The 27,634-nt window shown below is 53.0% G+C and overlaps 9 protein-coding genes across 9 annotated transcripts; 7 read left to right on the plus strand and 2 right to left on the minus strand.

The window, feature by feature from the left end:
• The first annotated feature begins 23 nt into the window (after positions 1–23).
• BDZ83DRAFT_620853 (uncharacterized protein) lies at positions 24–1,393 on the plus strand. Its single transcript, XM_060508218.1, has one exon. The coding sequence runs from the start codon at positions 196–198 to the stop codon at positions 1,330–1,332; it is 1,137 nt and encodes a 378-aa protein (XP_060365072.1). The 5' UTR covers positions 24–195; the 3' UTR covers positions 1,333–1,393.
• A 724-nt stretch (positions 1,394–2,117) lies between these two features.
• Positions 2,118–4,048, minus strand: BDZ83DRAFT_719448 (FAD binding domain-containing protein; the record flags this gene model as incomplete). The annotated part of the gene is made up of 2 exons (XM_060512175.1): positions 2,118–3,567; positions 3,759–4,048. 2 exons carry the CDS (start codon positions 4,046–4,048, stop codon positions 2,118–2,120), a joined length of 1,740 nt encoding a protein of 579 aa, XP_060365073.1.
• Positions 4,049–6,147: 2,099 nt separating this feature from the next.
• BDZ83DRAFT_620857 (uncharacterized protein) lies at positions 6,148–7,972 on the plus strand. The gene is made up of 8 exons (XM_060508219.1): positions 6,148–6,352; positions 6,430–6,455; positions 6,522–6,558; positions 6,613–6,683; positions 6,735–6,757; positions 6,840–6,999; positions 7,070–7,179; positions 7,273–7,972. The coding sequence occupies exons 1-8, from the start codon at positions 6,202–6,204 to the stop codon at positions 7,835–7,837; spliced, it is 1,143 nt and encodes a 380-aa protein (XP_060365074.1). The 5' UTR covers positions 6,148–6,201; the 3' UTR covers positions 7,838–7,972.
• Positions 7,973–9,720: 1,748 nt separating this feature from the next.
• BDZ83DRAFT_315606 (major facilitator superfamily transporter) lies at positions 9,721–11,974 on the minus strand. The gene is made up of 3 exons (XM_060502333.1): positions 11,808–11,974; positions 11,279–11,638; positions 9,721–11,188 (listed from the first exon to the last, which is right to left on the minus strand). Exons 1-3 carry the CDS (start codon positions 11,866–11,868, stop codon positions 9,924–9,926), a joined length of 1,686 nt encoding a protein of 561 aa, XP_060365075.1. The 5' UTR covers positions 11,869–11,974; the 3' UTR covers positions 9,721–9,923.
• Positions 11,975–15,725: 3,751 nt separating this feature from the next.
• On the plus strand, positions 15,726–17,080 carry BDZ83DRAFT_730638 (uncharacterized protein; the record flags this gene model as incomplete). The annotated part of the gene is made up of 2 exons (XM_060512850.1): positions 15,726–16,232; positions 16,585–17,080. Exons 1-2 carry the CDS (start codon positions 16,051–16,053, stop codon positions 17,078–17,080), a joined length of 678 nt encoding a protein of 225 aa, XP_060365076.1. The 5' UTR covers positions 15,726–16,050.
• A 1,420-nt stretch (positions 17,081–18,500) lies between these two features.
• BDZ83DRAFT_577238 (uncharacterized protein) lies at positions 18,501–19,366 on the plus strand (the record flags this gene model as incomplete). Its single annotated transcript, XM_060505000.1, has 2 exons — positions 18,501–18,886; positions 18,937–19,366. 2 exons carry the CDS (start codon positions 18,501–18,503, stop codon positions 19,364–19,366), a joined length of 816 nt encoding a protein of 271 aa, XP_060365077.1.
• A 537-nt stretch (positions 19,367–19,903) lies between these two features.
• On the plus strand, positions 19,904–20,268 carry BDZ83DRAFT_752025 (uncharacterized protein; the record flags this gene model as incomplete). Its single annotated transcript, XM_060514134.1, has 3 exons — positions 19,904–20,065; positions 20,118–20,170; positions 20,229–20,268. The coding sequence occupies 3 exons, from the start codon at positions 19,904–19,906 to the stop codon at positions 20,266–20,268; spliced, it is 255 nt and encodes an 84-aa protein (XP_060365078.1).
• An 86-nt stretch (positions 20,269–20,354) lies between these two features.
• Positions 20,355–21,244, plus strand: BDZ83DRAFT_315660 (uncharacterized protein). The gene has a single exon (XM_060502334.1). It carries the CDS (start codon positions 20,440–20,442, stop codon positions 20,980–20,982), a length of 543 nt encoding a protein of 180 aa, XP_060365079.1. The 5' UTR covers positions 20,355–20,439; the 3' UTR covers positions 20,983–21,244.
• Positions 21,245–22,382: 1,138 nt separating this feature from the next.
• Positions 22,383–27,614, plus strand: BDZ83DRAFT_752026 (uncharacterized protein; the record flags this gene model as incomplete). Its single annotated transcript, XM_060514135.1, has 4 exons — positions 22,383–22,469; positions 22,538–22,909; positions 22,975–27,207; positions 27,261–27,614. The coding sequence occupies 4 exons, from the start codon at positions 22,383–22,385 to the stop codon at positions 27,612–27,614; spliced, it is 5,046 nt and encodes a 1,681-aa protein (XP_060365080.1).
• Between the last annotated feature and the right edge of the window lie 20 nt (positions 27,615–27,634).

Genomic DNA, 27,634 nt, shown 5'->3' on the forward strand with positions numbered 1-27,634 from the left:
AGCTATTCTGCATCCATACCCAAGAATATAAAAACTTTCTACCGCTCTCTATATTCCTCTTGAAAACGAGAGATGCAATACATGCCCTCAATAATTGCTTCTCAAGTAAATATACGCCTGACGTCTTTCCATTCTCTTCACCTCACCAAGTCACCACCAAAAGTCTAAAAATATACAACGACAAACCCCAAAAAGATGCCGTTCTCTACGCACCTCATCACCGCTATCCCAAACACAGCGTCCTTCCTAGCCGAAGCAAGCGCAGGCTTCATCGCAGACTTGGCTTCTCCACCGTCCACCGCCAAAGAAAAACAGGACCTATTGACCTCGATCCAGAGTTTTGCATTTCAATTCCTCAAAGCTGCGGCCCACGCCTCCTACTCCCGTCAAGAAGTCGTGGAGGAGTATCACAGCCCAAGCGGAGAGCGTGAGGAGATTAATAATGCGGTAGAACCAGACACAGATGCAGAGACAGGTGCAGACGCCCTCGCCCGGCAAGGTCTCAACGTCCTCTGGGAAATGTTCATACAGACAGCACAGGTACTCGACGCAGATGACGCATTTCAGGATCGTCTTGTAGGGTTACTTGCGTGGACGAGGGAGTTTGATGGGTTGTACAGACGGCTTCACGGCATCGTGAAGCGTGGTGGTTGGGAGTCATTTGGATTCGGGCAGAGTCTACAGCTCGCATGGGAACAACTCGTCGCAGACCTGCCAAGGAACGCGGGCGCGGCACAGAAAATTCGGAACCTCGCCGCGTTCTCTGCAAAGGTATTGGCGATGGATTTGTGTGAGGGTTCCGTTGCTGGAACTGCGTTTTGGGTTTTTGAGAAGGCTTTGGGAGGGTATGAGGGTGAAGGTGAGGCTGAGGCTGAGGGAGAAGTTGGGAAGAGGGGGTTAGTTCCAGCGGTTGGAGTATGGCTGAAGCACGCTTCGCATGCGCTCCTTGCGCGTTGCTGTCCTTCTCCCGCGGCAGGTGGGCTTGATACTACCAATACCGCGGCAACGTATCCGATCTCGCCGGCTGATGGTCCTCAAGCAGACCACCCTACCGCAAGAACCCAGTACGGTGACTTCAGCATGGCCCACTGGCTGCGCTGGCGACATCGTCTCCAGGAGCTGTGTCACGATGCCGATGCCGATGTGGCGAGGTTGGCGAAGAAGGGGTTCATGAGTATGATTTTCTGTGGGAGGGACTTAGGGGTTGAGATTGAGGGCGAGGCGAGGTTTGCGGGGAGGTTGCGAGAGGTTATGTATCGGGAGCTTGTGAGGAGCGGGAAGGAGGTTGTGGAGGGGGACGAGGTTGAGATTGAGGTGGATTGGGTTGATTGAGGTCTCTGAGCTGTTGGGTCTGAGGGGTGATGTTGCGGGGGCGGATTTTAATGGTGGTCGGTTGTTGGATGAGTGTACTTTGGTGCTCTTGTGCGAATATTGAGTTGTTGTATGTGCCCTGTTACCTTGGCTTGATAATGAAGAATGTCCCGTTTGGGGGATAAATCTTGTTGCATCATCATTATAATTCATCATGGTTATATTAGGAACTAACCCAAACAGTTACCTGCAGTAGCTTCCAAAAGATCTGGTTGTAGAATGTATACTGATCTAATAAACTTAGTAGATGCTCACTGCCCATTTTCGTGTACTGCAAAAAATATACTTTCTTGTACAGATATACCTATGGTCATATTTTTGAAAGATTATCTTGCTTTGACAAGATAAAGGCCACCAGTAGACAGATACAACTTTGAGAATCGGTATTTGTTTTGTAATATGGTCGAACAGACATTTCGAGCAAAGAAGCTCTTCTAACATTCCAGGGAAGCAAATGGTTTATCAAGGTGTATGTAAGAAATAGAAACTCTTCGGTCCTTTACTCAAGGCCGTTGGTTAGCATAACACTACACCGCGCTCGCTTACGAAAGGTCGCTGTTAAAGCCACTAGGTGTTGTCAATGATATTAGAAATGTTGAAATCCAACAAGAAAATGAGAAATCATCGACGCGTAGAATAAGGTCATGTTCATGGCATATTACTATAAGTAGGTACACATTATACATTTAGTGGTTTAGTGGCGCTTGAGCGACCTTGATCTTGCGGGAGGTACTATTCTCAGCAAGTCAGCTGCTCTTGCACATGCGCCCGTTATTGTCCACAGTCCATGCCTCGCTGCCGACGGCGGCCACATTATACAGCAGACCCTTGGGATCGTACTTGTTCTTGATGCCGAGCAGTGTCTCGTAGTTGACGCCGTAAAACGTCTCCTGCCAATCCTTCTGCTGGAAATCGGCCTCGTTGATGTACGCGCCCGCGCCGGGCGTAGCCGCCTCGATGACGGGCTGCACGACCTCAGTCATGCGCGTCTGCTCGGCCACCATGTCCTCAAATGGCACCTCGAAGCTCCAGGGAAGGGTCAGGGAGACCTGGACGATGGAGTCGCGCCACTGGGGCAGGACGGCGTTGAACTTGGCGCTCTCGTCGGCGCCGTCGTGGCCAAAGTGCGAGACGTTGAGGCCGACGCCGATGTAGGTGACGCCCAGCTCGACGAGCTGCCGCGCGGTGGGGCCGAAGTCGGGGAGGACAGCGCGGGGCAGGAGACGGCCGCCGAAGAGCTGGGTGCCGACTTGGATGTTGCCGGAGGGGAGGGGGCCCCAGTAGTTGTTGTAGTGGTCGCGGTAGCTGTCGAAGGAGGTGAGGTTCGGCTGGAGGGTGATGTTGAGCTGGGCGAGGGAGTCGGTGAAGGGCTGGAGGATCTGCTCGACTTCGGGCTGGGTCTTGTTGTAGGCCGTCATGGCCGGGGACTGGAGGAAGCCCGGGCCGAAGAAGTAGATGATCATGACGCCCGAGTCGACGATGGCGGGGAGGGCGGCGTGGAAGGCGTCAATGACTTGGTACAGCGTCTCGTTGTCGGCGACGGTGACGGCGAACTTGGCGCCGCTGACGGGGGCGTCGGGGTGGGCTCGGGTGGTGATGGATGTGACGACGCCGTAGTTGCCGCCGCCGCCGCCGCTCAGTGCCCAGTACAGGTCTTCATTCTCTGCTCTCGAGGCAGTGAGGAGCTCTCCTGTCGGGGTGACGACCTCAAAGGAGAGGGTATTGTCGGCGGCCAAGCCGTAGATGGTGCTCAGCGCAGAATGGCCGCCGGCTTGAACATACCCTCCGGCGATGCCAACAGTAGGACACTCTCCCGTGACGACGGCAAGCCCAGCTTCGTTGGCGGCGGCGATGGCCTCGAACCCTTGCACGCCCGCGCCGGCCTTGAGGGCCTTGCCGGCGTAATGCTCATCCTCCCAGTCCACGATCTCGGTTCCCTTGAGGTAGTGGGTCCAGATGGCCAGGGCACCGGCACCGGTCGACCGGCCGTTGTAGTCGTGACCCGTGTTGCGGATGATGAAGCGCACATTCTTCTCATCTGCAAACTTGAGCGCGGCCTGGACGTCCGCGGGCCCAGAGGCGTTCACTGCGTAGCTGACATAGTTGCCCAAGGTGCAAGGAACGTCTTGCGCCGTGAAAGGGTCGCAGCTGGCGTTGGCGAACAGGGGGGCCATAACCGAGGAGGAAGACTCCATGCTGCGAAGTTGGACGCGAGTCATTAGTCCTTGTCCATGATATCTCTCACACGCGCGGGACGCGAGTTTGAGTCACGCAACTCCCCAAAGAGGGAGGTGTGACTTGCAAACAGAACTTGAGCCGGAGGGAGGAAGAAAGCAAACGAGAAAGTCTACGAGAGAAAAGAGACAGAGCGAGAATAGCAGACTCACTGGACTTCCGAATAGAGCCACGCCTCCTGCAGACGAGCGCACTCAGTCGCGTTGTAAGCATCGCCGTGGCATGCGCTTCCCAGCGGGACGGTTGCGACCAGACGTCCCCCAACGGTGTCGTTGAGCTGCGCCCAGGTGTTCGCAGAGGGCCATCCCGCATCTCCAGGGAGATACTTGCACGAAGGCGTCGTCGTCGAGTTTGTCGAAGAGCTGCCCAGGCCCGAGCACCTGGCGGCGACGGAAGCGCTTCCGCCGGCCAGGACCAAGGAAGCGAGGATCGAGACGCGCATCTTGGCAATGGGGGTAAGGTTATTTCGAGAGAGGAACGTGCTTCTCTAGGTTAGGCTCTAGCTTCCTCGCAGATCGCTGCACAGTCCGAGCAGCAAAAACTCAGAAAAGGAGGCGGAGGAAGGACGATGTCGCGAGAGCGAAAAGGCGGAGAGGGGGTGAGAGGGGGCCAAAAGAGACACAAACCACTTTGGAAAAGTTTCACGCGAGGCAGATGCTCTGATATTGTATATGCGACGCTGCCCAAAGTGGACTCTTTCTTCCCTTTACTAAATTGCCTCAATCTGTATTGCCGTCTTGTCCACTGGGCGAAGATACAAGAGAGCGCAATATTCCCACTCAATGACCAGCACTTTCTGCGCGGTTTTGCACAATTCTGGACATGATCTCCGGGGGTTCGTCGGGGTAAACCACTGCGCCCCCCCCGCAAGCCGGTGCCGTCTGCCGTTGGTCGGCTCATTTTTGCTGACGATTCGTACCTTGCATCCTCAATATGCAGGCGGGCGAGTCGTTGGAACCAACAACAAATTGCGGGCATACTGCAGTAAGCCGGGCACCACGGATACCATATAGTACTCCGTAAGATGGGTGAAATCTCTGTCCCTCGGTCCGCCTAATCCTCGGTAAACCCAGTCAAATGGAGAATTCAAAAGCCGTCTTTCCGCTGTGAACCCTTGAACCAACGGTATAAAACCGCACTTCTTCATCTTGGCGGTGGGAACCGGGCGCGGGGGTAGTTTAATAGTATTGAAGTGAACGGGCAAGGGTCGCGGCGCGGGGACCCACATCCGGGGGGTGGTCCGGCCTCCCGATTTGCCTCGCCGGGCTCGCCGCATCTCGGCACCCCTGCCCGCGCTTGACTCGTGAACGCCTGGGCGGGACGGACCTGGGTCATCCGCGAAACCTTAATCTCGAAGGACCGGGGTTTCTACAGGTTGGAGGCCCTCTGTAAAGATCAGATATCACAAAAGGCGGCCCTGTGGTTCATTTCGTTTTTTATGCCCTGCCGGGCTTGCGAACCCCAGCTTCCTAGGGTGATTATTTTTCTTCCCTCCCTCTCCGGTCGTATCGTCGTACGTGCAATGGATGGTAGGGCGGGAACACGGGCTTTCTTGGGGAACCGATTTGATCGATCATCGATCAGATGTTCGTCCACTGGCCCAGGCCTTGCGCGGGCCAGGAAAAGCGAGGCGAAAGTTTGAAAATCGATGGGCGTGAGGGATACGAGCAGTGTCTTGGATGGTGTGTTTTGCATAGTCTCGCGACATTGCGAGGATCTCACAGACACACGATCTTGGGGGAGCCAGGCCTGCCGCCTGGAGGCGAGTGACCACCAGGTAGGGATGACCGCCCCCTCGAGAGTCGAGACACAGATCCAGACAAGGTGTGATTCGTGGTGTTTGTCTCTGTCCAAGTCTCTGTGACTGAGACACAACGCGCGCCGTTCGGCGAGCTCTTTGGAATTCGGAGCCGGATCTCCAGGAACAAAGCCATATTCCAACAAGCCACCGCCGACGCTAAACTATGTCACACCTTGCCATAACGTCAGGACTCAGGACTTGTCGTCCCCGCATGGTAGCCACGAGCTTAAGCTTTGCCTTCGCCGACTAGTGACTACGCATGCGGCAAATGCGCACACAAAGTCCACCGTCGAAACGACGCTGCTGCATGATTCCCGCCCGGCTGGGTGTTCCCTTTGATCTTCGTAGGCGCCGCGCCGGTGAGCCTAGCGTATCCTTACAAAGTAAGGTACGGGATAGAGAAAAGGAAGGGGAAGGGGGGGGGGAGGTATAGGTAATCGTCAATCACCGTCCCGGCACATGTGGAGAAACTTGGAAAGCCCGAATCTCTTCAGCAAGCCACTCGCGCAATTTCGACGCCTCACACATGCAGTGCCGCAGCCGCAACGAGATGTGATGCAGCAAGGGTCTGCCACACCACTGGGTTCGGAGACGGGCTTTTACGAGTACGTGGAGAAAGAAGAAGGGCAGCAAAAATGGACTTTACCTCTCTTACTAGTGCGAGTATACCTAGTGTGGGCTGTCCTATACTTGTCTTTAAGGTCAGTGGTCCCAGATTTGATTGTTCGCCGTCCCCGTCCTCCTTTCTACTGGGCTGTTTTTGCCGTCGACAACCGAACCTCCTGGACCCAATCATGACTGGCTGGACGTACAACACGCCTGACGATGTACCGACCGATGGACCACGAATAACGGCAGTTTGCCTGACCTTTACCATCATTGCGCTCTTGTTGGTATGTTTGCGGTGGTATGTTCGGACAACGCTGGTCAAGGCTGTTGGCTACGGTATGTGGGATCGGACTCGAAGAATGCCAGGCAGGGGTCTATCGCACAGGGCAAAGATTAACAAAGCAAATCTCTAGATGACTGGGTGATCGTCGTCTCCTGGGTAAGTCAACACCAGAAGTCTCTTCTTATTTTTGCCTGTCTCTTGAGTACTAACAAAATTTTGTAGCTCGGAGCTTGCGGCTACACAGTCTGCAGTGTAATTCGTAGGAAGCCCTGTCGTTGAGCTAGTTCCAGACTCAAATCTGACCGAAATGTAGAGACAAAATGGGGCTTGGGAATCACCAGACTTGAGGACATGCCTCCGCAAAATGTGCTTCCCTTTGGCAAAGTAAGAACAATTACGAACTGGAGAATTTACCTTTGCTAACTGTCCCAATAGCTTCAATTCATTGGCGGTCCATTGTAAGTAGCTCGCAGCGTCTAAGTTACAGCATACAAGGTGAACTACAAGATATTACGGACTCAGCTGACAATGCGCATTTAGCTACGTCCTCGGCATCTGGGGCTTCAAGATGAGCTTGCTGTTCTCTTATCTGCGATTCTTTCCGGCCGGCGGCTACAAGATTGGCACCATCATCGTGGCGGTAGCTTGTACGATGGGGCACATTGCCTTTATGTGCGTCTTCATCTTCCTGTGCACACCGGTAAGTCTTTCGGCATCCCCCCCGTCTGCCGAGGTTATGTGTCGACTAACACAGGGCAACACGCGACCAGATCGAGAAGCAGTACGATCCTTCGATCCCAGCAGATGTTGGCCACTGCGTAGACGCAATCACATTCTACCTAACCTTTTCGTCCCTGACCATCGTCTTTGACGTAATCATGTAAGTGCCAAATCCCATCATGCACCCCTCGTGTGTAAAGGTATCAATACCTCCCGAGAACCCTTTTGCTGATGACAGACTTGTGTACTACAGAATGTTCCTCCCCTTCCCCGTGATCCTCAAATCCCAAATCCAAAAACGCAAAAAGATCGTCCTCCTCGCGCTCTTCATCCTCGGCATCTTCGTTACAATCATCCAAGCCATCCGAATCCAAACCATCAAAAACCTCGTAAACTACCTCGACTCGGCAAAATCAATCCAGTGGTCTGTCGTCGAGACCTGCATCGGCATCATCATCTCCTGCGTCCCGACGCTGGCGCCCATGGTCAAGTACTTCGCCGAGCGGAGCCGCAACGCGGGCAGCACCGGCGGCGGCGGCGGCGGTGCCTCGAGGCCAAAGAGCTCGAAATACGCGCTGCAGACGTGGGGCACGAAGCGCAGCGGGATGCAGCCGCTGGGCACGGGGATCGATAACCGGGACGTGGACGGGACGTCTGTGAGCGGCGGGAGCTTGACGACGAAGCCGGAGGATAGTACGGAGAATATACTCGACCCGGGCGGTGTTGTTTCCAAGGGAAGGATGCTGCATGCTGCGACGCCGAGTGAGCCCGAGTCGTGGACCGATCCGACGGATAAGGAGCGGAAGCAGGATGTTTGAGGAAACCATGAGGACTAGAGTTGACGAGAGGGAGACCAGAGGCACTTTACATGATACCATTTTTCTTTTTTTCTATCCAGAGCGAATTAGCAAGCGTGTTGTCTAGCATTATTGATTAGAACAGGGGATTCGAAGGAGCTGGTCCTTCGAGAAATGTCCCTTTCTTCAACTTGACGTCCTCTTCGCAATATTCAAGGCCTCAATGGGGTTTCGAACCTTCGTTTCCCCATAACTCGACAACTGAGCAAGGCAGGAAGGCCATACCCATGCCGTCGAAAGACAAAGGCATGACTGTCGCATTTTTGCCCCTGTCATACCTCCCTGGTCTGGGTACGGGGAGAACAGCAGCATTGATCTGCTCCGTTGCAACCTTATCGCGATGCTCCACGGTGACAGGTTAAGGTGGAGACCAGACCGAAGGCGGGATGCCGCATGAGCGATTCGACTTGCCTTGGCAAACCTCAGCTTCTAAACGCTCACCAGCGACATGCAAATATTTACTCCATCCTATCAGACTGTCTGGTTTTCAACAGTCTGCATTCTCTTGGGTTTGAAACTATGCAATGGATTTCAGTCTGGGGCTTGCTCGCTGGATTCGAAGAGTAAGATAGCCAGCGTCTTGTACCAATTATCAAAGATCAATGCTCTTTCTTGGTGAAGAATTGGATCGAGAAAAGTCTGGGTTGATATATCGGTAAGTTACAGAGATTCTTAACTTGAGCGATTTAATTGAAGCCTTTGGGAAATGCACACAGATACAAATAATGTTGTGGAAAGATATATACTTGAGATCGGCTAGCAAGTTGGATCAGGACGAGGAACTCTGTAGAAGCCATAGCGCAACATAGCTTGCATCAGACTCTTCTTAATAGTCTACTCAGCGAGACCAAAGCAATAAATATTCGCACAAAATCGATTCGTCTAGCCTCTCCTGTCCTTCTACCACATTCGGATACATACGGTTTTATAAAAGCATAACTACTAAAATTGTCATAATACCGCATCTTTCTGCCTTCTGCTCCATGGTGTTCCACCACAGAAAGCCCACTTGGTGCTTTGAGCCTCTTGCGTTATATATGGATTATAGCCGTTGTTCCATCACTACCATCGATTGCATTATCGCAACTCAAAAACGTCAACCATGGACAATCTGTAACCGACAGCAACAGACAAGAAATAAAAGACTTACGTTCACGTTTTGCACCACTGACCAGACTTGTCCAGTGAAAGAAATGTCTCACACACTGCCGACTTGTGGTACTACAAATATATCTAACATACTATTAATAAACATCTCGACACCAAGTATAAGAAACTATGCACTACCATCTTTGAAGAAACAACTGGCTCCTTGTCATGATGTCGAGTATTTCTAAGTCACGTCACGACTGACCATATGTTAGCCTCTCACATGTCTTCACATTCCCCGCGGTTGAGTAGAACAAACACCGAATCCACTAGCACGGGCTGTGCCTAGCTAGCTTCCACCTTATCGCAAAAGCTATGACCTTATGCGGTCATGGTTTTAAACTTTAGCGCGGTTACTGCGTCAGAAATTCTGCCGACGTTGTGTATCCAGATGACCATCTGATATCCACGGCTGCCAGGGTTCGTTCCGTTGTCTGTTCTCCGCATACCGCATACCGCAAACACGTCCGAGCCGTATGAAGGATCGATCATCGAAAGGGATGGAATAAAGTCAATTCGTATGCGTGACTAACTCCCGCGAGGTAAACAATCATTCGTAAATGTTGTCCAACAAAAAAAGCAAGAGTCGTGTATATATAGAACGCCTGCATTCCATTCTGGAATAAAGCTTCATAAGACCATGAGCGCGTATATCAACACCAAAAACAAACAAGATCAGATAAATATCAAAACACCCCATGATAGACCGTTACCAAAAGGCTCATTAAATGAGGAATGTTGTCGCACAGCTTCGCACATATGCCAATGCCATAGAACGCAACAATGGTATGATGAGAAAGATGGAAGGGTCAAAGAAGCCAAAAATTCAGTATGGTCGTTGGAAAACTCCTCCTCGCCCCGGTTGGTGCAGACATTTCGAAGTCTCGTTTTGATCCACCTAAACAACGCCATTCGAGCGGCGGCCACGGGTTGATTCGATGCTGTCTCTCCTCATAGACGTAACAGAGAAACGTCTCGAAATGGCATTGTCAATCTCCACATGGTCCACGTCGATGTGCTTCTTGGGCACCCAGATGACCTGGATCAGTCCGATTACGGCGAAGAGGGCACAGCTAAACCAGGCGGCAGCAGAACCAGCGAAACTGTAAATGATTCCCACGAGAGGCGGGGAGACGGTTCTCGCCAGACAGGCACCGGACATGGCGACACCATTGACCTTTCCGAGGGCTTGCGAAGTGGGCGTTGCGTTCTTGATCAGGATAAGGGTGACGGGGCCAATGATGATACCGTAGAAACTCTGCATTATGAGGGAGAACCAGATACCAGCCTCGGTGAGGCTTTCAGGCAGGGCGGACAAGAAGGGCAGCAGCAAATATGCAGTTGGGTATACGATAATCATGGAAATGAAAGAACCCCAAACACCGACGCGTTCTACAAAGATGGGGAAAATGAGGCCCTGGATGAGCAGTCCAAGGACACCGTTGATGGCCAGATACACACCGACGTCGTGGAGGGAGTATCCCAGGCCACCACGCAAATCGAGGTGTCCACGCGGATGCTTCATATCGGAAGGATCGTCGAGTAGATACGTGGGCAAGAGAGTACCTGCGGCCATCTGGTGATACGAGAAGATGATGAAGGCAATGATAAGCATGACAACGGTCTTGTTGAACGTCTTGACCTTCTTCTGGCCCGTCGCCTGGGCACGAGAGTTCAGAAGGTGTTGGCGGAGGTCTTCGGGTATGACCTTGATTGAGTGTACAGTTCCAAAGGAGGATCTCCTGAGGTCAAAGTCGTGCTCGAATGGCAAAGGCAAGCTCGATTCAGCGAAGCGCGGTCGGGAATGGCTGGTGGAAATGGAACGACGCGGGTTGAAGGTCCGGATGGGTGCGCGGCGCAGAGGCGTGGTCTCATCGACGGCGTCATCATCGTCCACGGCGACGCTGTTGCGACCATTGTGGAGGTCATCGTCCTCCTCGAATTCGAGAGTCTCCTCCAAAAAGAAAGCACCTTGCAAGACGGCCAGGGAGATTGCTGCCATGGACACGAGATTCGGAAGCAAGTAGGGATTCCTGCCGAAAATACCATCCTCAGAGAAGACCGAAGGGTAATAGACGGCGGGTTGGGCGAGGAAACCACCCATGGCAGAGCCGATAATGCCGCCCAGTGTCCATACGAAGGGTTGTACGGCGTAGGCCTTGGCTGTTCCCCAACCAAAAAAAAATCAGTACGCTGTCGTTCGCCGCAATTTGCGCCGATAATTACACCGGGCATAGAGAGAGAGAGACTCACGCTCATGGTCGGGATTTTTGACCATTTCTGCCACCATGGTCTGCATAACGGAAACGTTGCCGTTGAGAGCGCCACCAACAAAACGGGCGAGCAAAGCGACCCAATACGTCTTTGCGAAACCAAAAATCAAACTCGAGATGGCGACACCGACGAGACCAAATAACACGACGGGTTTGCGACCGATGCGATCGGACAGGGTGCCCCATCCCATTGAGGTCATGGCCTCGGCGACGGCGTAGGCGGAGATCAAGAGACCTGCGTAAAAACCGGCGTCTTCCTCCATGCCGAGATCTTTGACCATCTTATAGGTGTAGGCCAGAATTGAATTGAAGGCGATGGGCTCGGAGAATCGACATATCGCTGTTTGTTTGTGACGCGCATGTTAGCCCACAGTCGCAGTGAAGTCCATTGAATGGCAGCACTGGACAGCGCTGATAAGAAGAAGAGAAACCTTATCTGAGTTTTTCGAGAATGAGACGGAGGGGAAAGTTGGAAGAGAGGATGGGGATGGGGATGGGGATGGGCGTACCAAGAACAGCCAGTTGGCGCGTAGGAAATGCTTTGGGGTCTTTTCGTTTTGATGGAGCCATGGTAGATATCGTAGGTATTGTGAGAGTCTCCTTTGTCTGGATGTCTTGGTGTTTCTCCTACAACTTTTCAGAGGTTGGAATGTTGGAGAGAAATGTAGTTACGGAGAGTAAGGTAAGGTATGGGAGAGAAAGAAGAGAGAGGATCGGGATGACGATTTTGGCACCATGTAAATTACTGCGGGGTCGTGGAGAGAGGTTGGGGCCTTCCTTGGGGGGCCCTTGGCCTAGAGAAGCTTGGGGGCAGCTCAAGCCGCAAATCGCAATGGGGAAGTACTGGCCCGGGGGGTGGTGGTCACTGGTAAATGGGGGGCAATGGGGGGAGGCTTGGGAAAGGCAAGTAATTCCCGTCCTCTACGCAGTAACGCAGGCAGGTGGAGGGCAGCAGTGACTTGCCTTAGCAGCAGCAACTGCAGCAGCACAGCGGACAAGAAATAACGGCATTGGCGGCCCGCGACACCGCCCCACCAAAATGCATGCACCTCACCGCCTGACCGGTTCATGATCGGCGCTTGACCGTTGGCCACACACGTGCAAGCAGCAGCATCTCATCATCCTTACAGTAACAAGATCCTAACACATCTATACCCTTCTTTTCATCATCCCGATATCCATGCATGAGGTGTCGTCATGTTGGTGAAGCCTTGGGGATCCATCCGGCACGGGCACTCACAGCTGTCCTGTCATCAACACAGCTACAATAACCTCACACAATTTGGGGTAAGTAAACGTTGAGTTTCCTTTGAGACCCCCGAACAAGAAACAAGACATGGCGGATTCGGAACTTAATCTGGGGAACTTGACTCAGGTCAGTGTACTCCGTAGTCTTATCCGTAGTGTAACCGTCGCACTTGGCGGTTATCGAAATACCTGCCGCTGCCGCCGCCCGCTGGAGGTGAGGTCATGCACCGTGATACCTACCTACACCTCCCGGTACTTTGCTACTGTACTTAGCGACACCACAGTTGATGATCTCATCCTGCAATTCGAATTCGCCCCCATTTCGAGCATACATACATCATAACACAGCTCGCCTCAGTCGCCTCACCCCCCAATAGCGAAACCAATTGACCGACTTCATGCTAGCTCAACCTCCATTTCCCTTAGTTGACAAGCACTAGCAATGAGGCTCGTCTCACGACACAAGTAGTGCGACGCTCGGGACTGTCCTTTTTTTGTCCTGTTCAAATCCGGCCTACCTACCTCACTCCGTAGACAACGACAGACCGGTCACCTAGTCCAGCAAACAAGCCTCAAATTCGAGTCTGCGGCTGTGCGACTTTTCTTTCGTGTAAATTTCCGGAGCCGAACCTCCTGCCGTTTGGGGTCTACCTTGCCTTGCTCCCTGACTGCCCGCGCCTTGGAGCCTCCTTCTTGGACCTTCCAATTTGGAGTCGTTGGAGATTTCAGAACTGGCGGTGTGCTCACAATCTCACTAACCTATCCATCCCACAGGCAATCTCAATCTAACTCGACTCCAAATTTAGCTTCCGAGCAATTGACCGCGCTAAATCTCAATGGAACTTACCTTGGCCTGCTTAGGTCTGACATCGTCATCTTCTTAGACACCCCCCCTTTGAAATCAACGCCATCATCTATCTACGCAGCACTCACACAGCAAAGCGCGACGCGTCTTTTTTCCCCTCCAGCCAAATTTCCTCCATATCAGATGTGGTTGCACTCCCGCCACCAGGTAGCAATTAAGACACTACCAAGTCATTTCCCCATGCTTACCGGTGGGTATGAGACTTGCCAAAGGCTTTTTTGAACTCATCGCACGCATTCGTCCCGAGCTGTCGTGACTCCGGATGGAAGATAAGCTCATATTCGTTGCCGCCGCCGATATGAAAGCCAGATACTTCTGGGGTGTGGAAGGCTCATGCTACACTTTTCATTGCGGGTCAGATTGCCCATCTCAAGCAAAATAAGTGACATTCTGCACGCTCTCTTGAGAGAAGCAAGACTCAACTTATTAGTATCCGTCTTCATCGCACATGCAGTCGTCTCCCAGCCCCAGATATATGAGCCCCAGGCATGTTCATGGCTCCTCACTGTGCAACATCGCATACAAGATTCCGCCTCTTCCCAGCGACCTTGGCGAGCCGCTATCCTCGTTGTAAGCGCAAAACGTTTTTCAAGCTCATTCATGCGTTTGGGAATTGAGTTGCTTTCAAGCTCCATCAGATATATTTATGTGTCTGAAGGGTCAGGTCTTGGTAGTGGTCCAATTACAGGATGAGCAAGATTGGCCTTCCTCTGGTAGGCAACAGCTCTCAAGTCGAAGACTCGGACATGACATCACAACCACGCACACCCTGCGGTGATATTTCATCAGGACAAGACTAATTCGTGAGCCTTCAACAGTGTACGTTGGTACTTTTAAGGCTGAAGAATGCTACGGGCTCGTACTGCTAGGCACGAACCAGTCCGCTCCCATGCCTTTCGGTCTCATTTAGCCATTATCTTATGGCGGGATCGAACACAGACATGAGAACAAGGAGAAAGAATACAATGAGCGAGCGGCTGGAGCCTATGATCAAGTCTCACCACCCTTCTTCGAGGTCTGCCATCTTTACCATGATTGTTTACTTCCATGACTGTTGTCCGCGACAGGCAAAAGGGAAGGTATTACCACAAGACTGTCAAGAGGAGCCTCATCAAACGCGGTAGTCCCGTCAGTCATCGTCACCAATAAGCCAGGCTACCGGTTCAAGAAGGGCTTGCATGTTGTTTTTTCCCGGCAGGCTTGGCTAGCCAGAGTCCGAGAGCTCGATGGCCAAGATGGCACCGGAAGATCAGGGAGGGCCTCACTCTTTAGCAAGCCCTTCTCTGTCTGCATACAGATCTCAAGTCCCCCTTGGAGCCTCGACCAAAACGAAAGTTGCCATCGCCGCAGCAAGAGTCCGTACCGGAAGACATGAGTCCAGAGCTTAGATCATCAGACTTTGCTCCGTCGTATCATGGTAACGTGCCTACTTCTACCACCTCGAGTATTCAGTAGCCATTGCGTGAATAAACATTTTCCAATATTTTCTCCAGCTTCGTCAAAGATTTGGACAAAGGGACCTGCGTGATCTCGGAGACTTGAAGGTGTGCTTCAGTGGATGGAAACCCTGATCCGTTATCTGAACCTGGAATGGGTCGTCCCCGATGAACCCTTGACGGCGGACGCGCGCCGCTAGGCAGGGGCCCAGGATGTTGGTGGGACGGATGGATAACGCGGGGAAGCAAGGGTTGGGACGGTGACGGTGACACTTGGAAACCTAGGTAAAAGATCTCGAAACTCTGGAACAGTTTTGGTTCATATCGGATCGGGCCATTGCTTGACTTGGTCTTGGAAACTTGGAGAAGGAGAAAGAATAAGGAATCCAGTTTCGATGGCACAGGTGCTGAAATGGCTTTCGGTATCAAACACTTGAGAGCCTCAACAACTTCTCTAGGCTGACGCTGGTGAGGCTCCGCCCTTCACGTCGAACGTGGATGTATGACCTGAGAGTCGCATCGCCAACTCCACGGTCCCGACTTCATTGCCTGTCTCTATACTTCAACACCAATTGACGAGTCCTCCACGTTGCTCCTTTGATAGATTCAATCTCACCTACGCCCAATCCCTAGACTACCTGTGTCGTTACATGTGGTCCGGAATCCGCTCATTGGCTCAACTAATCAGGACGCAGCTACTTGATCGAAGAAATGTCTAGACACACACGTCTGACCCAAACTTGCTCCCTCATGTCCCTTCGTTGAGAAAGTTCAGGAACATCACAGCTGTGACAAATAATAGCCGGCCTAGCACCACCATGTCGCTTCCATATCACAACCTAATATCAGCCATTGTCTGCTTCATGTATCCAGAGCTTATAACTTCATTGCGAGAAAGACTCTCTTAGGTATCGCTATGCCATCAGAACCCGGACTATACGGCTTTCCCATCAAAGCTCGAGATTCCTCATGCCTAGCCTGGTACCGCGCAGGAATTTCACAATGATTGCCATTAATCGACCTTTTACTGCCTTCTGTATCCCCTGGGAAGAAAAAGAGGAAAAGACACAGGTCTCTTGTTGGTTTTTCCCCATTGCAAGAACCAAACACCTGCGGACGAGGTCTCAGAACAGAACTTCTCAACAGCAAAAATTGTGAACGCAAGACGAAAAGACGCTTCTCCCTTGAAGAACATCATCAACCATGGCAAAGGCATCCGGACTTCGACGACTGATGATGTGTAGCACAGATTTCGAATACTCATCTAGAAAGACGACACATAGATCCAACTCTATTGCCCGTTCTTCGCTCTCTACAACTCACACCCAAACGAGCAGACAAGCAACAGGCATTGGAGATCTCGATGAGTCCGAAACTCAACCAAGGTAGCTCAATATTGCCTTAATCAGACCAGCTCTTTCGGACAACAACCAACGAGACTCCCCACGAGCCCTTCCGCACAGTTCATCAACCACGAAGTACCTCTCACTCTTCGCCATCCCGGCCATCACCGCCGACGCCATCGCCCTCCCGGAAGCAAACCCTTACAGATACAAACTCACCTAGCCAGGCAGAAAGACGGGCTGGTGCCAGTCCGTAGGTCATGACTGCTGGAAAGTCAAACGCGCAGCCGCCACCTTCGCTGTCGCCCTCGCAATGGACGACTTCGTCGTTGACTGCGACTCCCCGCAGGTCCTAGCCTCCCACGCCCGGGGCGGTGCCGCATCCCAAGTCAAGCGCGCTCAACGAGCTCGCCATCGTCGTTGCCTCCTCGCAGGACAATCAATTTTTCTACTATGGCGGGCTGGATCTCGGGAGCCACTTTGCAGACGATACGCCTGAGACCGAAACAGAAACCGGCTCGCACCGTGCCGTGGAGGTAAAGGGAGTTTGTCGCGATAGGAAAATTCATCTGATAGCCGGCTGGATGCGCGATGTTGAGACGGGTGGTGGTGACGGCGTCCATCCGGGCGAGAGACGCTGGTGTAACCGGCCTGGTGCGTCGTGTGCAATTGCCAGGCGCGCGGCTGAGGCACTTCTTGATGTCATTGAGGGCGATGTCGTCGATCGTGAGGAACGGGAAGGCGACGATCAGACCGTGGAGGCTGTTACCTTTTGCACGGGCAACGACCAGGACTGCTGGACGCGCTCGGCTGATCCCGCAAGGAAGGCTTTTCGCGATCTGAAGGCCATGAAGGCTGCTGCGACCGTTCTGCCGGAGGCCGTTGCCTAGAGGTATGTCGGCATCCTCTGTTCCATTGGTATCCTGGTGGGAGTTGGTTGACTCACGGGACTCTCACAGCAACTACTGCTGAATCTACGTATCAACTTTGATGGAGCCACACTTCTCTCATGTGGAATGTTTTCGTAATTTGGCCATCCAGCCGGGATTCCATGAGACAATGTTGACAGAGAAAAAAAATGGACAAAAACGATTATGACCCGAGTACAAACACGAACATACACACTCTTTTTTCCTCTCCTAGTAATAGGCTACTTGCTGCTGATGATGCGCAGCATGTCGTCTGTTGTTTTGTGATTATAGGCCTTGGAGGAAAGAACCTCCCGACGCCATTTTCAGGTACCTTAAGGTATGTGAAGGTGACCAGGCCTCAAGCTTGACGGTCATCGTACCAGCGAGGTGAAGAGGGGTAGGCGATTGGATTGTCAATGACACGCTCGTCTCGTTCGTGTAGAAGGAATGGAATCAGGATGTACATCACATCCTGTCTGCTAGCAAGACGAAGTGCCAGACGGAATCAGCGATGAATTTCGAGCTCGTGGCAAGTGCTCTGGGAACGAATTTGAGCATCGCCTCCAGCGAGATCAATAATCGCGTTAGGAAAAAGCGAAAGCTATATCTTGCGTTGAGCAGGCTTGATCTCCAACCGTGCTCTAGATTGAGCTGTCACCGTACTCAACAGGCCAAGGTTCTAGGATCTGAGAAACCCGGTAAGCCGGCGCATGTCACATGGGCCAGGTTACAGGCCAGGCAATTCTACTCATCAAGAGCGGCCATCAAAATATTTACGATCGGCGAATGTATGTACGCTCAATCATTGCGGTCCCCCTCACGTGCCCGTAGGCCGAGGGGCACCGCACCCAAGATTGTTCGCTTCCTTCTCCATTTCGATCTCCATGTCCGATGGTCCTGGGTCCAGCAAAAGAGCGAACCTCTCAACAGACAATTGTTTTCACGAGAACATGAATGTTTTATTTTGCGTTGTTCAATAATGAAGAAGAAAGGAGGAAAACATAGCAAAGCTGCGCTGCGCAGGCGGCGTTTTGTAGGCGACCGCGAGAGAATTTTTTGGCATGGTCCGTGCCTCAGGCAGCCAATCAGCCCGACCCGACTGGATGACCCAAATGGGCGGGCACGAAGGAGACTGGGAGTGGAAGGAAAGGAAAAAAGGGTCCTTCCTTTGCGGCGTGCCCCCCCTGCCTTCCTGCCTTCCAAGTGTTTGACACCCGCGGCCGGTCTTCGGCAAGCTGCGCTCAGAAGTGGGTCAGCTGCAACGACATGCCGTCACTGGATGCTAGTCATTCCCAATCTCCCGCCCGTGCTGCTAGCACCAAGATAATCTCCCCTGGGACTGAGGATTGGAGATTGCCTCTTCAAACACCAACACGACAAAATTGCACGTACACACAAGATGGCCAAACCAACAGCAATGGCCGTTGACGCCCTTCCGAGGTTTTTGCTTCCTAGACTCAGCTGGACTGGTCCTGCGACAGGATCCCACGCCATGCGGCCTGTTTCGGCACTCCCTCCGAGCTCGCGCCGTCGGATGCACACCCGAACCAGTGCTTTCCACGAGTCGAATATACCATCTAGATGCCGCAGCAATGGCCTCAAGACTGAGGGCGCCTCGATATTGGCAAGTTCGGGCCTTACAAGGTCCTTCCATGCGACTCCTTCAAGGCAACGAGACCACCACTTTGATACCTTGAAGTTCGTCCAGCGGATGAAGAGCGAGGGTTTCACGGAGGTGCAGGCCGAGGCTACAATGAAGGTCCTGAACGATGTAATACAAGAAAGGTATGCGACGGCGACCTCATTCAGCATACATCCTTCTAATAGCAGAGCAGCATACAGAACCTCACCAGAACCATGGTCCTCCGCGAAGACGCCGCCAAAGCAACCTACACGCAAAAGGTCGACTTTGCCAAGCTGCGCTCCGAACTCCTGTCGGCCGATAGCACCGAGTCGAGCACGACGCGCGCGTCCCACGAGAAGCTCGGTAATGACATTGCGAAGCTGAGCTCCCGGCTGCGTGATGAGATCGGCCGGACCCAGGCCAGCGTCCGCCTGGACCTGAACTTGGAGAAGGGTCGCATCCGCGAGGAGGCTGTCGGCCAGGAGCTCAAGATCAAGGAGACGGAGACAAAGATTGAGCAGGAGGTGGCGGCGCTGCGCGAGAAGCTCGAACAGGTCAAGTTCCAGACGCTGCAGTGGCTCATGGGAGTGTGTACCGGTTTCGCCGCTCTGCTTCTCGGTGCCTGGAGGTTGCTCATGTAACCGGACTAGCCCGTGGCCTTGGCGCGTTGTCGTACATAGCTGGCGACGGTTCCAGAGTGAAGTGACAGGTGCCAATGCGCTTTGAGAACGCAACATATTGCATCTATGTAGGAGGGCTTTCATTCCGTCTTACCTTTGTTCGTAGTTGGCCTGTGTATAATGGGCACGGCGTTTATCCGAACGGGCAGCTTTCGCCTTGAGGGACGCAGATACCAGGTCTCAGGACCAGGCGACTCGTCTACAATATTGTAGAAAGTCCTTCGATCCACTTGTGAGATAGAGACTTAGGTACGAAACCCTCCACTTCAATGAAAGAAGTTCGCCGTCAGATCAGCCATTTCTTAATCGCCCTTGGATTTCGCCGAAAGCTCTATTCTAGATTCTTCCGACCCCACGTTTGCTCTGTTCCGTCTTACCATGGACATTTCCCGAGCATTAAAACACCTTACAATCGCCAAGTTGTCAAGATGAATCCCACTATAATTGCCTCATCCTTCCCTTGTGCCTTTCGATGATTTTATAGATGTCATATCAGCCATGCCTCAATCTACTGGAGAATCGAAGAACACCACCGACGACATGAATATGTACCCTGATGATCTGACCGAGAACAACTACGACTGGGCCCTCGGCCCGCACGAGAGAGTTGGCCCCGATACAGGGGCTTTGAAGCTCAGCGCAGCTTCTTTTGACGTCAAGGTAAGTTTCGCCCGCCAATCTACACTGGAATTGCGTCTGACTCTCTTCGTAGACGTCTCCCGATCACATGGAGAACATAGACGTTGGTCACCTCTCATGGCTAGTGTAGGTCGATTATGCCTGCGTAATACCTTAGTCACGCGTTAAACTAATGATTCTCAAGATCTTGGTTTCCGTATAATGCCGAGCATCTCACGGTCTAATTTACCTCAGCTACGGAGAAGATTCGCTTTTCTCTTCCGGAGCCTATCGTTGCTCAGAATTTTCGAAACATTCCCATTTATTGCCTAGGACGAGACCCTTGGAAGGAGGGACAGCCGCTGCCTCTCGAGTACGAGTTTCTATGTGAATATACTGATGCATTTGGCCTCATCATGAGCTTCCTCATGACGGGAACCTTCCCTCAACATCCGCATGCCCGTGTTCGATCGGTGTCCGACATGATTACCGCATTCATCCACGCCAACGAATTGTCATTTAAGCTCGGTTTTCGCTGTATTGTGCGTTTTCGCCGCGCAGTATCTCTTCACTTGCGACAGTTGCTGCTAGAGGACCGAAGGGCGCTGCTCGAAAGGCACATTGATAACCTGTACAAACTCCTTGCCCAGCGTAAACGATGCGCCCCTTGGGGGTTTAGACATGCGTTTGCGCAGGCAATGGTTAAGCCCTGGTTGCGTCACTTGGACATCAGCCCAGTCGAGCCCGTGGACCCTTGCCCAGGCTCCGCCAGACTTGACACGATATGGGATGGTGCTGACCCGGAGGAGTGGCCGATTATCATCAAACATTGTCTCGATCTTATAGGCAAGAGTCAACATTTCAAAGCCGATGTTAGGTGGCACATGGTCCAGACGCTTAAAAACAGGACAAAGATCAGCTCGTTTATCGCAGGTGAGTTTGATTCGCGGTTCCCATAGATCTGCGCCAGGCACTAATAGTACCATCGACTAGATGCATCCCACTACCCTATTCCTATAACATTTCTATAACATTCCCGGGCAGCCCGCCACCACCTGTCCGTTGGAGCTTTGTCACCTACCATTATAGCGACCCCCTCGTACCTGATGGAGACAAAGTGAAGGCTCAACGCTTCACTACAACGGAGCTTTCTCGAAGTGGCTGACCCCGGTCTAGCGGCGGTCCCAGCCAACCTTCACTTGCTCAATGTTTCGGGCCTATGCTTTGCTGTGAAGTACCAATCAAACGCAAGAATGTCGACAAGCTCGTGGCCAGCATGGCAATGTTAGATACGAGTGATTAATTGAGCTTGGAGTCGAGATGTTCTACAAAGGAAGGGCAGATAGTGAATTACGTTGAATTTGCGAGTGTAACAGAATTATTGCAAGATGGCTGGAATATGTGCAGAGTAGTTCATAGTGAAATGGGGGACAGGGCTCTGAATATCGCATAGACTTCCTCGTACTCTCCTTGCCTTGACTTCCTAGCACCTGAGTACTTGGGTATTACCTTGCCATATTTCCATATTCAAGGTATCCGGAACCCAAGGGAGGCTCCGGGGCCTGGCAGGTCGGGTCGCCGGACTTGGGAGGTGGTCAATCGCTTATGTCATCCCGCATCCGGTCAAATATGCCTCCGGCTAGGAACCTGGAAACGGACACCTCAGCAAGATAGCCACGTGACAGGCCCATTGTCATCCAGCCAGTGAAGGTTGAAGAGCCAGATGCACGGTCCAGACGGGTGGATACTTGGCTGAAGACAGCAAGGACCGGCAGGAGCAGGCAAGCCTGGCACGTCTGGCCAGCAAGCAGTGAGGGTGGAAAGCTGGCAGCAAACCACAGACCTTAGGCGTCGCGCACCTGGTTCAGTGCGCACCTAACAACCCGGCACTGAACTGGCAGGAACGAACCGAACAGGCAACGTAAGGTACTGCACCTAAAATAATCTCCAACCTTCCACCTCACCACAAGCGAACTACGTATCCCGTACCCATCTTTCCCATTCCCATTCCTCCCACCATCACCACCACCACCGCCGACCCAAACAAAACACCATCATCACCGTTTGCCCTCCAGATTGTCATCACTGCGAGGTGCATCGTTACCCCGTATTTACGCCTCCTCTTTACCGCTCTTTGTTTCCCTGTATTAATTGCCTTGTGCGCATTCAGTCGGGTCGCAAGGAAGCTATCCCCAGCTCCTACTCCTTTCTCTAACAAATACACGACATCCACGTCGCCGTATCCACGAAATCCCGCGACACCCGATCAGCTGCCCGATTCGAATCCGCGAACTGACACCACCCAGCTAAGGAGCGCAACTTGGTCTCTGGAAGCTTCTTGTCACATATAACGCCAGTCATGGCGCCACTACCGATCAAGTTCCAGGAGCTGATCCAGCTTCAGACTGCCGGTGTCGAGGACGCTTCCATCGGCTTCAACTCCTGCGTGAGCCATCACCCCCCGACCATCTTCCTACTCAATGGCATCATCATGACTGACTTGTTCTCCGCCAGACACTCGAGTCAGACTCTTATGTCTGTATTCGGGAAAAGAAGAACGAAGCTGCCCAACCCGAAGTTGTCATCGTCGACCTGAAGAACGGCAACAATGTCACACGGCGCCCCATCAAGGCCGACAGTGCCATCATGCACTGGACTCGTCAAGTCATCGCCCTCAAGGCGCAATCGAGAACACTGCAGATCTTCGATCTCGAGAAGAAGGCGAAACTCAAGTCCACCACAATGAACGAGGACGTCCAGTACTGGAAGTGGATCAGCGAGACCACTTTGGGCCTGGTTACAGATTCAGCAGTCTACCACTGGGACGTCTACGACCCCAGTCAGGCCCAGCCCGTCGAGGTCTTCAAGCGCAATGCTAACCTCAACGTGAGTTCAATGCTTCCTTCATCCTTCGCATGTCACCGAACTGTCTGCTAAATACTTCCAACTAGGGTTGCCAAATCATCAACTACCGTACCAACGCCGAGGGCAAGTGGATGGTAGTTGTTGGTATTTCGCAACAGCAGGGCCGCGTTGTTGGTGCCATGCAGCTATACTCCAAGGACCGTGGCATCAGCCAGGCCATTGAGGGTCACGCTGCGGCCTTCGGCTCGCTGCGCCTGGAGGGTGCTCCCGCTGACACCAAGCTCTTCACCTTTGCTGTGAGAACCGCTACTGGCGCGAAGCTTCACATCGTCGAGGTCGATCACGCCGAGTCAAACCCCGTATTTCAGAAGAAGGCCGTCGACATCTTCTTCCCTCCCGAAGCCGTCAGCGATTTCCCCGTGGCTATGCAGGTGTCGCAGAAGTACGGTGTCATTTTCATGGTCACCAAGTACGGATTCATTCATGTCTACGACCTCGAGACCGCCGCCTGCATCTTCATGAACCGAATTTCCAGCGATACCATCTTCACCACCTGCCCCGACAACGAGTCTCGCGGTATTGTGGGCATCAACCGCAAGGGTCAAGTGCTCTTCGTTTCGATCGACGACGCCAACGTTATCCCCTACCTCCTCCAGAACCCGGCCAACACCGATATGGCTATCAAGATGGCATCACGAGCTGGCCTCCCCGGTGCTGATAATCTGTATGCTCGTCAATTCGAGCAGCTCTTCAACAGTGGTCAGTTCATGGATGCTGCCAAGATCGCGGCCAACTCTCCTCGACAATTCCTTCGAACCGCCGAGACGATCGAGAGATTCAAGTCGCTCCCCCAGCAACCTGGTCAAATGTCCTTTGTCCTGCAATACTTTGGCCTCTTGCTCGACAAGGGTGCCCTGAACGAGCACGAGTCTATTGAGCTTGCCCAGCCCGTTCTCGCTCAGAACCGTCTCAACCTGTTGGAGAAATGGCAAAAGGAGGGCAAGTTGACTGCGTCTGAGAGACTCGGTGACCTCGTCCGCCCTCATGACCTGAACATGGCCCTCACTCTTTATCTCAAGGCCAACATTCCTCACAAGGTTGTTGCTGGCTTTGCCGAGACGGGTCAATTCGAGAAGATCCTGCCCTATGCCTCCCAGGCCAACTACCAACCCGACTACGTCCAACTTCTCCAGCACATCGTTCGTGTCAACCCGGAGAAGGGTGCCGAATTCGCCACAGCCTTGGCCAACAACGAGGGCGGTTCCCTGGTCGATATCGAGAGAGTGGTTGACATCTTCCAGTCTCAGGGCATGATTCAGCAAGCCACGGCTTTCTTGCTGGATGCGCTCAAGGACAACAGACCTGACCAGGGCCATCTTCAGACTCGTCTCTTGGAGATGAACTTGATGAATGCTCCCCAGGTTGCCGATGCTATCCTCGGAAATGACATGTTCTCCCACTTTGACAAGACTCGCATCGCAACACTCTGTGAACAGGCCGGTTTGGCCCAAAAGGCATTGGAGCTCTACGAGGACCCCGCTGCCGTCAAGCGCGTCGTTATCAACATTGCGGCCACCCCTAACTTCAACATCGACTGGTTGACCGGCTTCTTTGGCAAGCTGTCCGTTGAGCAATCTCTGGACTGCTTGGATGCCATGATCAAGCACAACATCCGCCAGAACCTGCAAGCGGTGGTCCAGATCGCCACTAAGTACTCCGACTTGCTGGGTCCCGTGCGCCTGATTGATCTCTTCGAGAAGTACAAGACTGCTGAGGGTCTCTTCTACTACCTTGGCAGCATTGTCAACCTTTCAGAGGACCCCGATGTTCACTTCAAGTACATCGAGTCTGCTACCAAGATGGGCCAGTTCAACGAGGTTGAGCGTATTTGCAGAGACAGCAACTACTACAACGCAGAGAAGGTCAAGAACTTCCTCAAGGAAGCCAGACTTCAGGAGCAGCTGCCTCTCATTATCGTCTGCGACAGATTCAACTTCGTCCACGACTTGGTTCTCTACCTGTACCAGCAGCAGCAGTTCCAGTCCATCGAGACTTACGTCCAGCGTGTCAACCCTAGCCGGACTCCCGCTGTCATCGGTGGCCTGTTGGATGTTGACTGCGATGAGAGCATCATCAAGAACTTGCTGTCGACCGTCAACCCCGCCTCTATCCCCATCGATGAGCTCGTGTCCGAGGTTGAGTCTCGCAACCGTCTCAAACTTCTTCTTCCCTTCCTCGAGGCAACCCTCGCTGCCGGCAACCAGCAGCAGGCCGTGTTCAACGCTCTTGCCAAGATCTACATTGACTCGAACAACAACCCCGAGAAGTTCCTCAAGGAGAACGACCAGTATGACACCCTCAGCGTCGGTAAATACTGTGAGAAGCGTGACCCCAACCTTGCCTTCATCGCCTACTCCAAGGGTCAGAACGACCTTGAGCTCGTCAACATTACCAACGAGAACGGCATGTACCGCAACCAAGCTCGATACCTGCTCGAGCGGGCTGACCGCGAGCTGTGGACCTTTGTCCTCAGCGAGAACAACATTCATCGCCGTTCCGTGATTGACCAAGTGACCGCCACCGCGGTTCCCGAGTCCACCGATCCCTCCAAGGTCTCTGAGGCTGTTGCCGCCTTCCTTGCCTGCGATCTTCCTCTTGAGCTCATTGAACTGCTTGAGAAGATTGTTCTCGAGCCATCACCTTTCAGTGACAACACTAACCTTCAGAACTTGCTTCTGTTCACCGCTGCCAAGGCCGACAAGGGTAAAGTTATGGACTACATCCACCGTATGGACAACTTCAGCGCGCCGGACATTGCATCAGCCTGTATCGACGTCGGTCTCCACGAGGAGGCTTTCGAGATCTTTAAGAAGACTGGTGACAAGACTTCCGCTGTTGATGTCTTGGTAGAGAACGTCGTTAGCATCGACCGTGCCCAAGCTTACGCCGAGGAGGTCGATTTGCCCGAGGTTTGGAGCAAGGTCGCCAAGGCTCAGCTTGATGGCCTGCGCGTCACCGACTCTATTGAGTCCTACATCAAGGCCGATGACCCCAAGAACTACGAAGAGGTTATCGAGACCGCTGCCCGCGCCGGCAAGGACCAGGATCTTATCAAGTACCTTCGCATGGCCAGAAAAACGCTGCGCGAGCCTGCCATCGACACTGCTCTCGCCTTCTGCTACGCTCGTCTGGATGAGCTCGGCGAGCTCGAGGACTTCCTTCGCGGTACCAACGTTGCCAACATTGAGGAGTCTGGAGACAAGGCGTATGAGCAAGGCCTGTACCAGGCTTCCAAGATCTTCTTCACCAGCATCTCCAACTGGGCCAAGCTGGCAACCACCCTCGTCCACCTCGAGGAGTATCAGGCTGCCGTTGAGTGCGCTCGCAAGGCCAACAACATCAAGGTCTGGAAGCAGGTTCACGAGGCCTGCGTCGAGAAGAAGGAGTTCCGTCTTGCCCAGATCTGCGGTCTCAACCTCATTGTTGATGCCGAGCAATTGCAGACCCTTGTCAAGCAGTACGAGCGCAACGGCTACTTCGATGAGCTCATTGGAGTCTTGGAACAGGGTCTTGGCCTTGAGCGTGCCCACATGGGTATGTTCACCGAGCTTGGCATTGCCTTGTCCAAGTACCACCCGGAGCGCCTGATGGAGCACCTCAAGCTCTTCTGGAGCAGAATGAACCTGCCCAAGATCATCCGTGCTTGCGAGGAGGCAAACCTCTGGCCCGAGCTGGTCTTCTGCTACTACCACTACGATGAATTCGACAACGCTGCTCTGGCGGTCATTGAGCGCCCTGAGAACTCATGGGAGCACCAGCAGTTCAAGGAGATTGTCGTAAAGGTGGCCAACTTGGAGATCTACTACCGCGCCATCAACTTCTACCTTGAGCAGCACCCGTCCCTGCTCACCGATCTCCTTCAGTCGCTTACTGCCCGCATTGACGTCAACCGTGTTGTCAAGATGTTCGAGAAGAGCGATAACCTACCGCTCATCAAGCCTTTCCTCGTCAATGTCCAGACTCAGAACAAGCGCACCGTCAACAACGCCATCAACGACTTGTTGATCGAGGAGGAGGACTACAAGACCCTTCGCGACTCTGTGGAGAACTACGACAACTACGACCCCGTCGACCTTGCTTCTCGTCTGGAGAAGCACGACTTGATCTTCTTCCGCCAGATCGCTGCCAGCATCTACCGCAAGAACAAGCGCTGGGAGAAGTCCATTGCTCTTTCCAAGCAGGACAAGCTCTTCAAGGATGCCATTGAGACGGCCGCCATCTCAGGCAAGACTGATGTCGTGGAGGACTTGCTCCGCTACGTAAGTTGCTTTCACCCTACATGACTACGCTTCTGAATACTGACATGTCACAGTTCGTCGATATCGGTAGCCGTGAGTGCTACGTCGGCATGCTCTACGCCTGCTACGAGCTCATTCGCCCCGACTTGGTCCTGGAGATCTCTTGGCGCAGCGGCCTCACCGACTTCGCCATGCCTTACATGATCAACATGTTGTGCCAGCAGACTAAGGACTTGGCCGCTCTCAAGGCCGACAACGAGGCTCGCAAGAGCAAGGAGAAGGAGCAGGAGAAGGACGAGACCAACACTCCCATTCTCGGCGGCAACCGCCTCATGATCACTGCCGGTCCCGGCGGTATGGGCGCTCCTCCCGCGCCCTATGGTCAGACAAACGGCTTCGCTCCCCAGCCTACTGGCTTTGGATTCTAGATGAGGACACCAGAACGTGG

This window comes from Colletotrichum acutatum (genome assembly GCF_030867785.1).
Source record: "Colletotrichum acutatum strain CBS 112980 chromosome Unknown BDZ83scaffold_45, whole genome shotgun sequence".
In the NCBI taxonomy this organism is placed as follows: domain Eukaryota; kingdom Fungi; phylum Ascomycota; class Sordariomycetes; order Glomerellales; family Glomerellaceae; genus Colletotrichum; species Colletotrichum acutatum.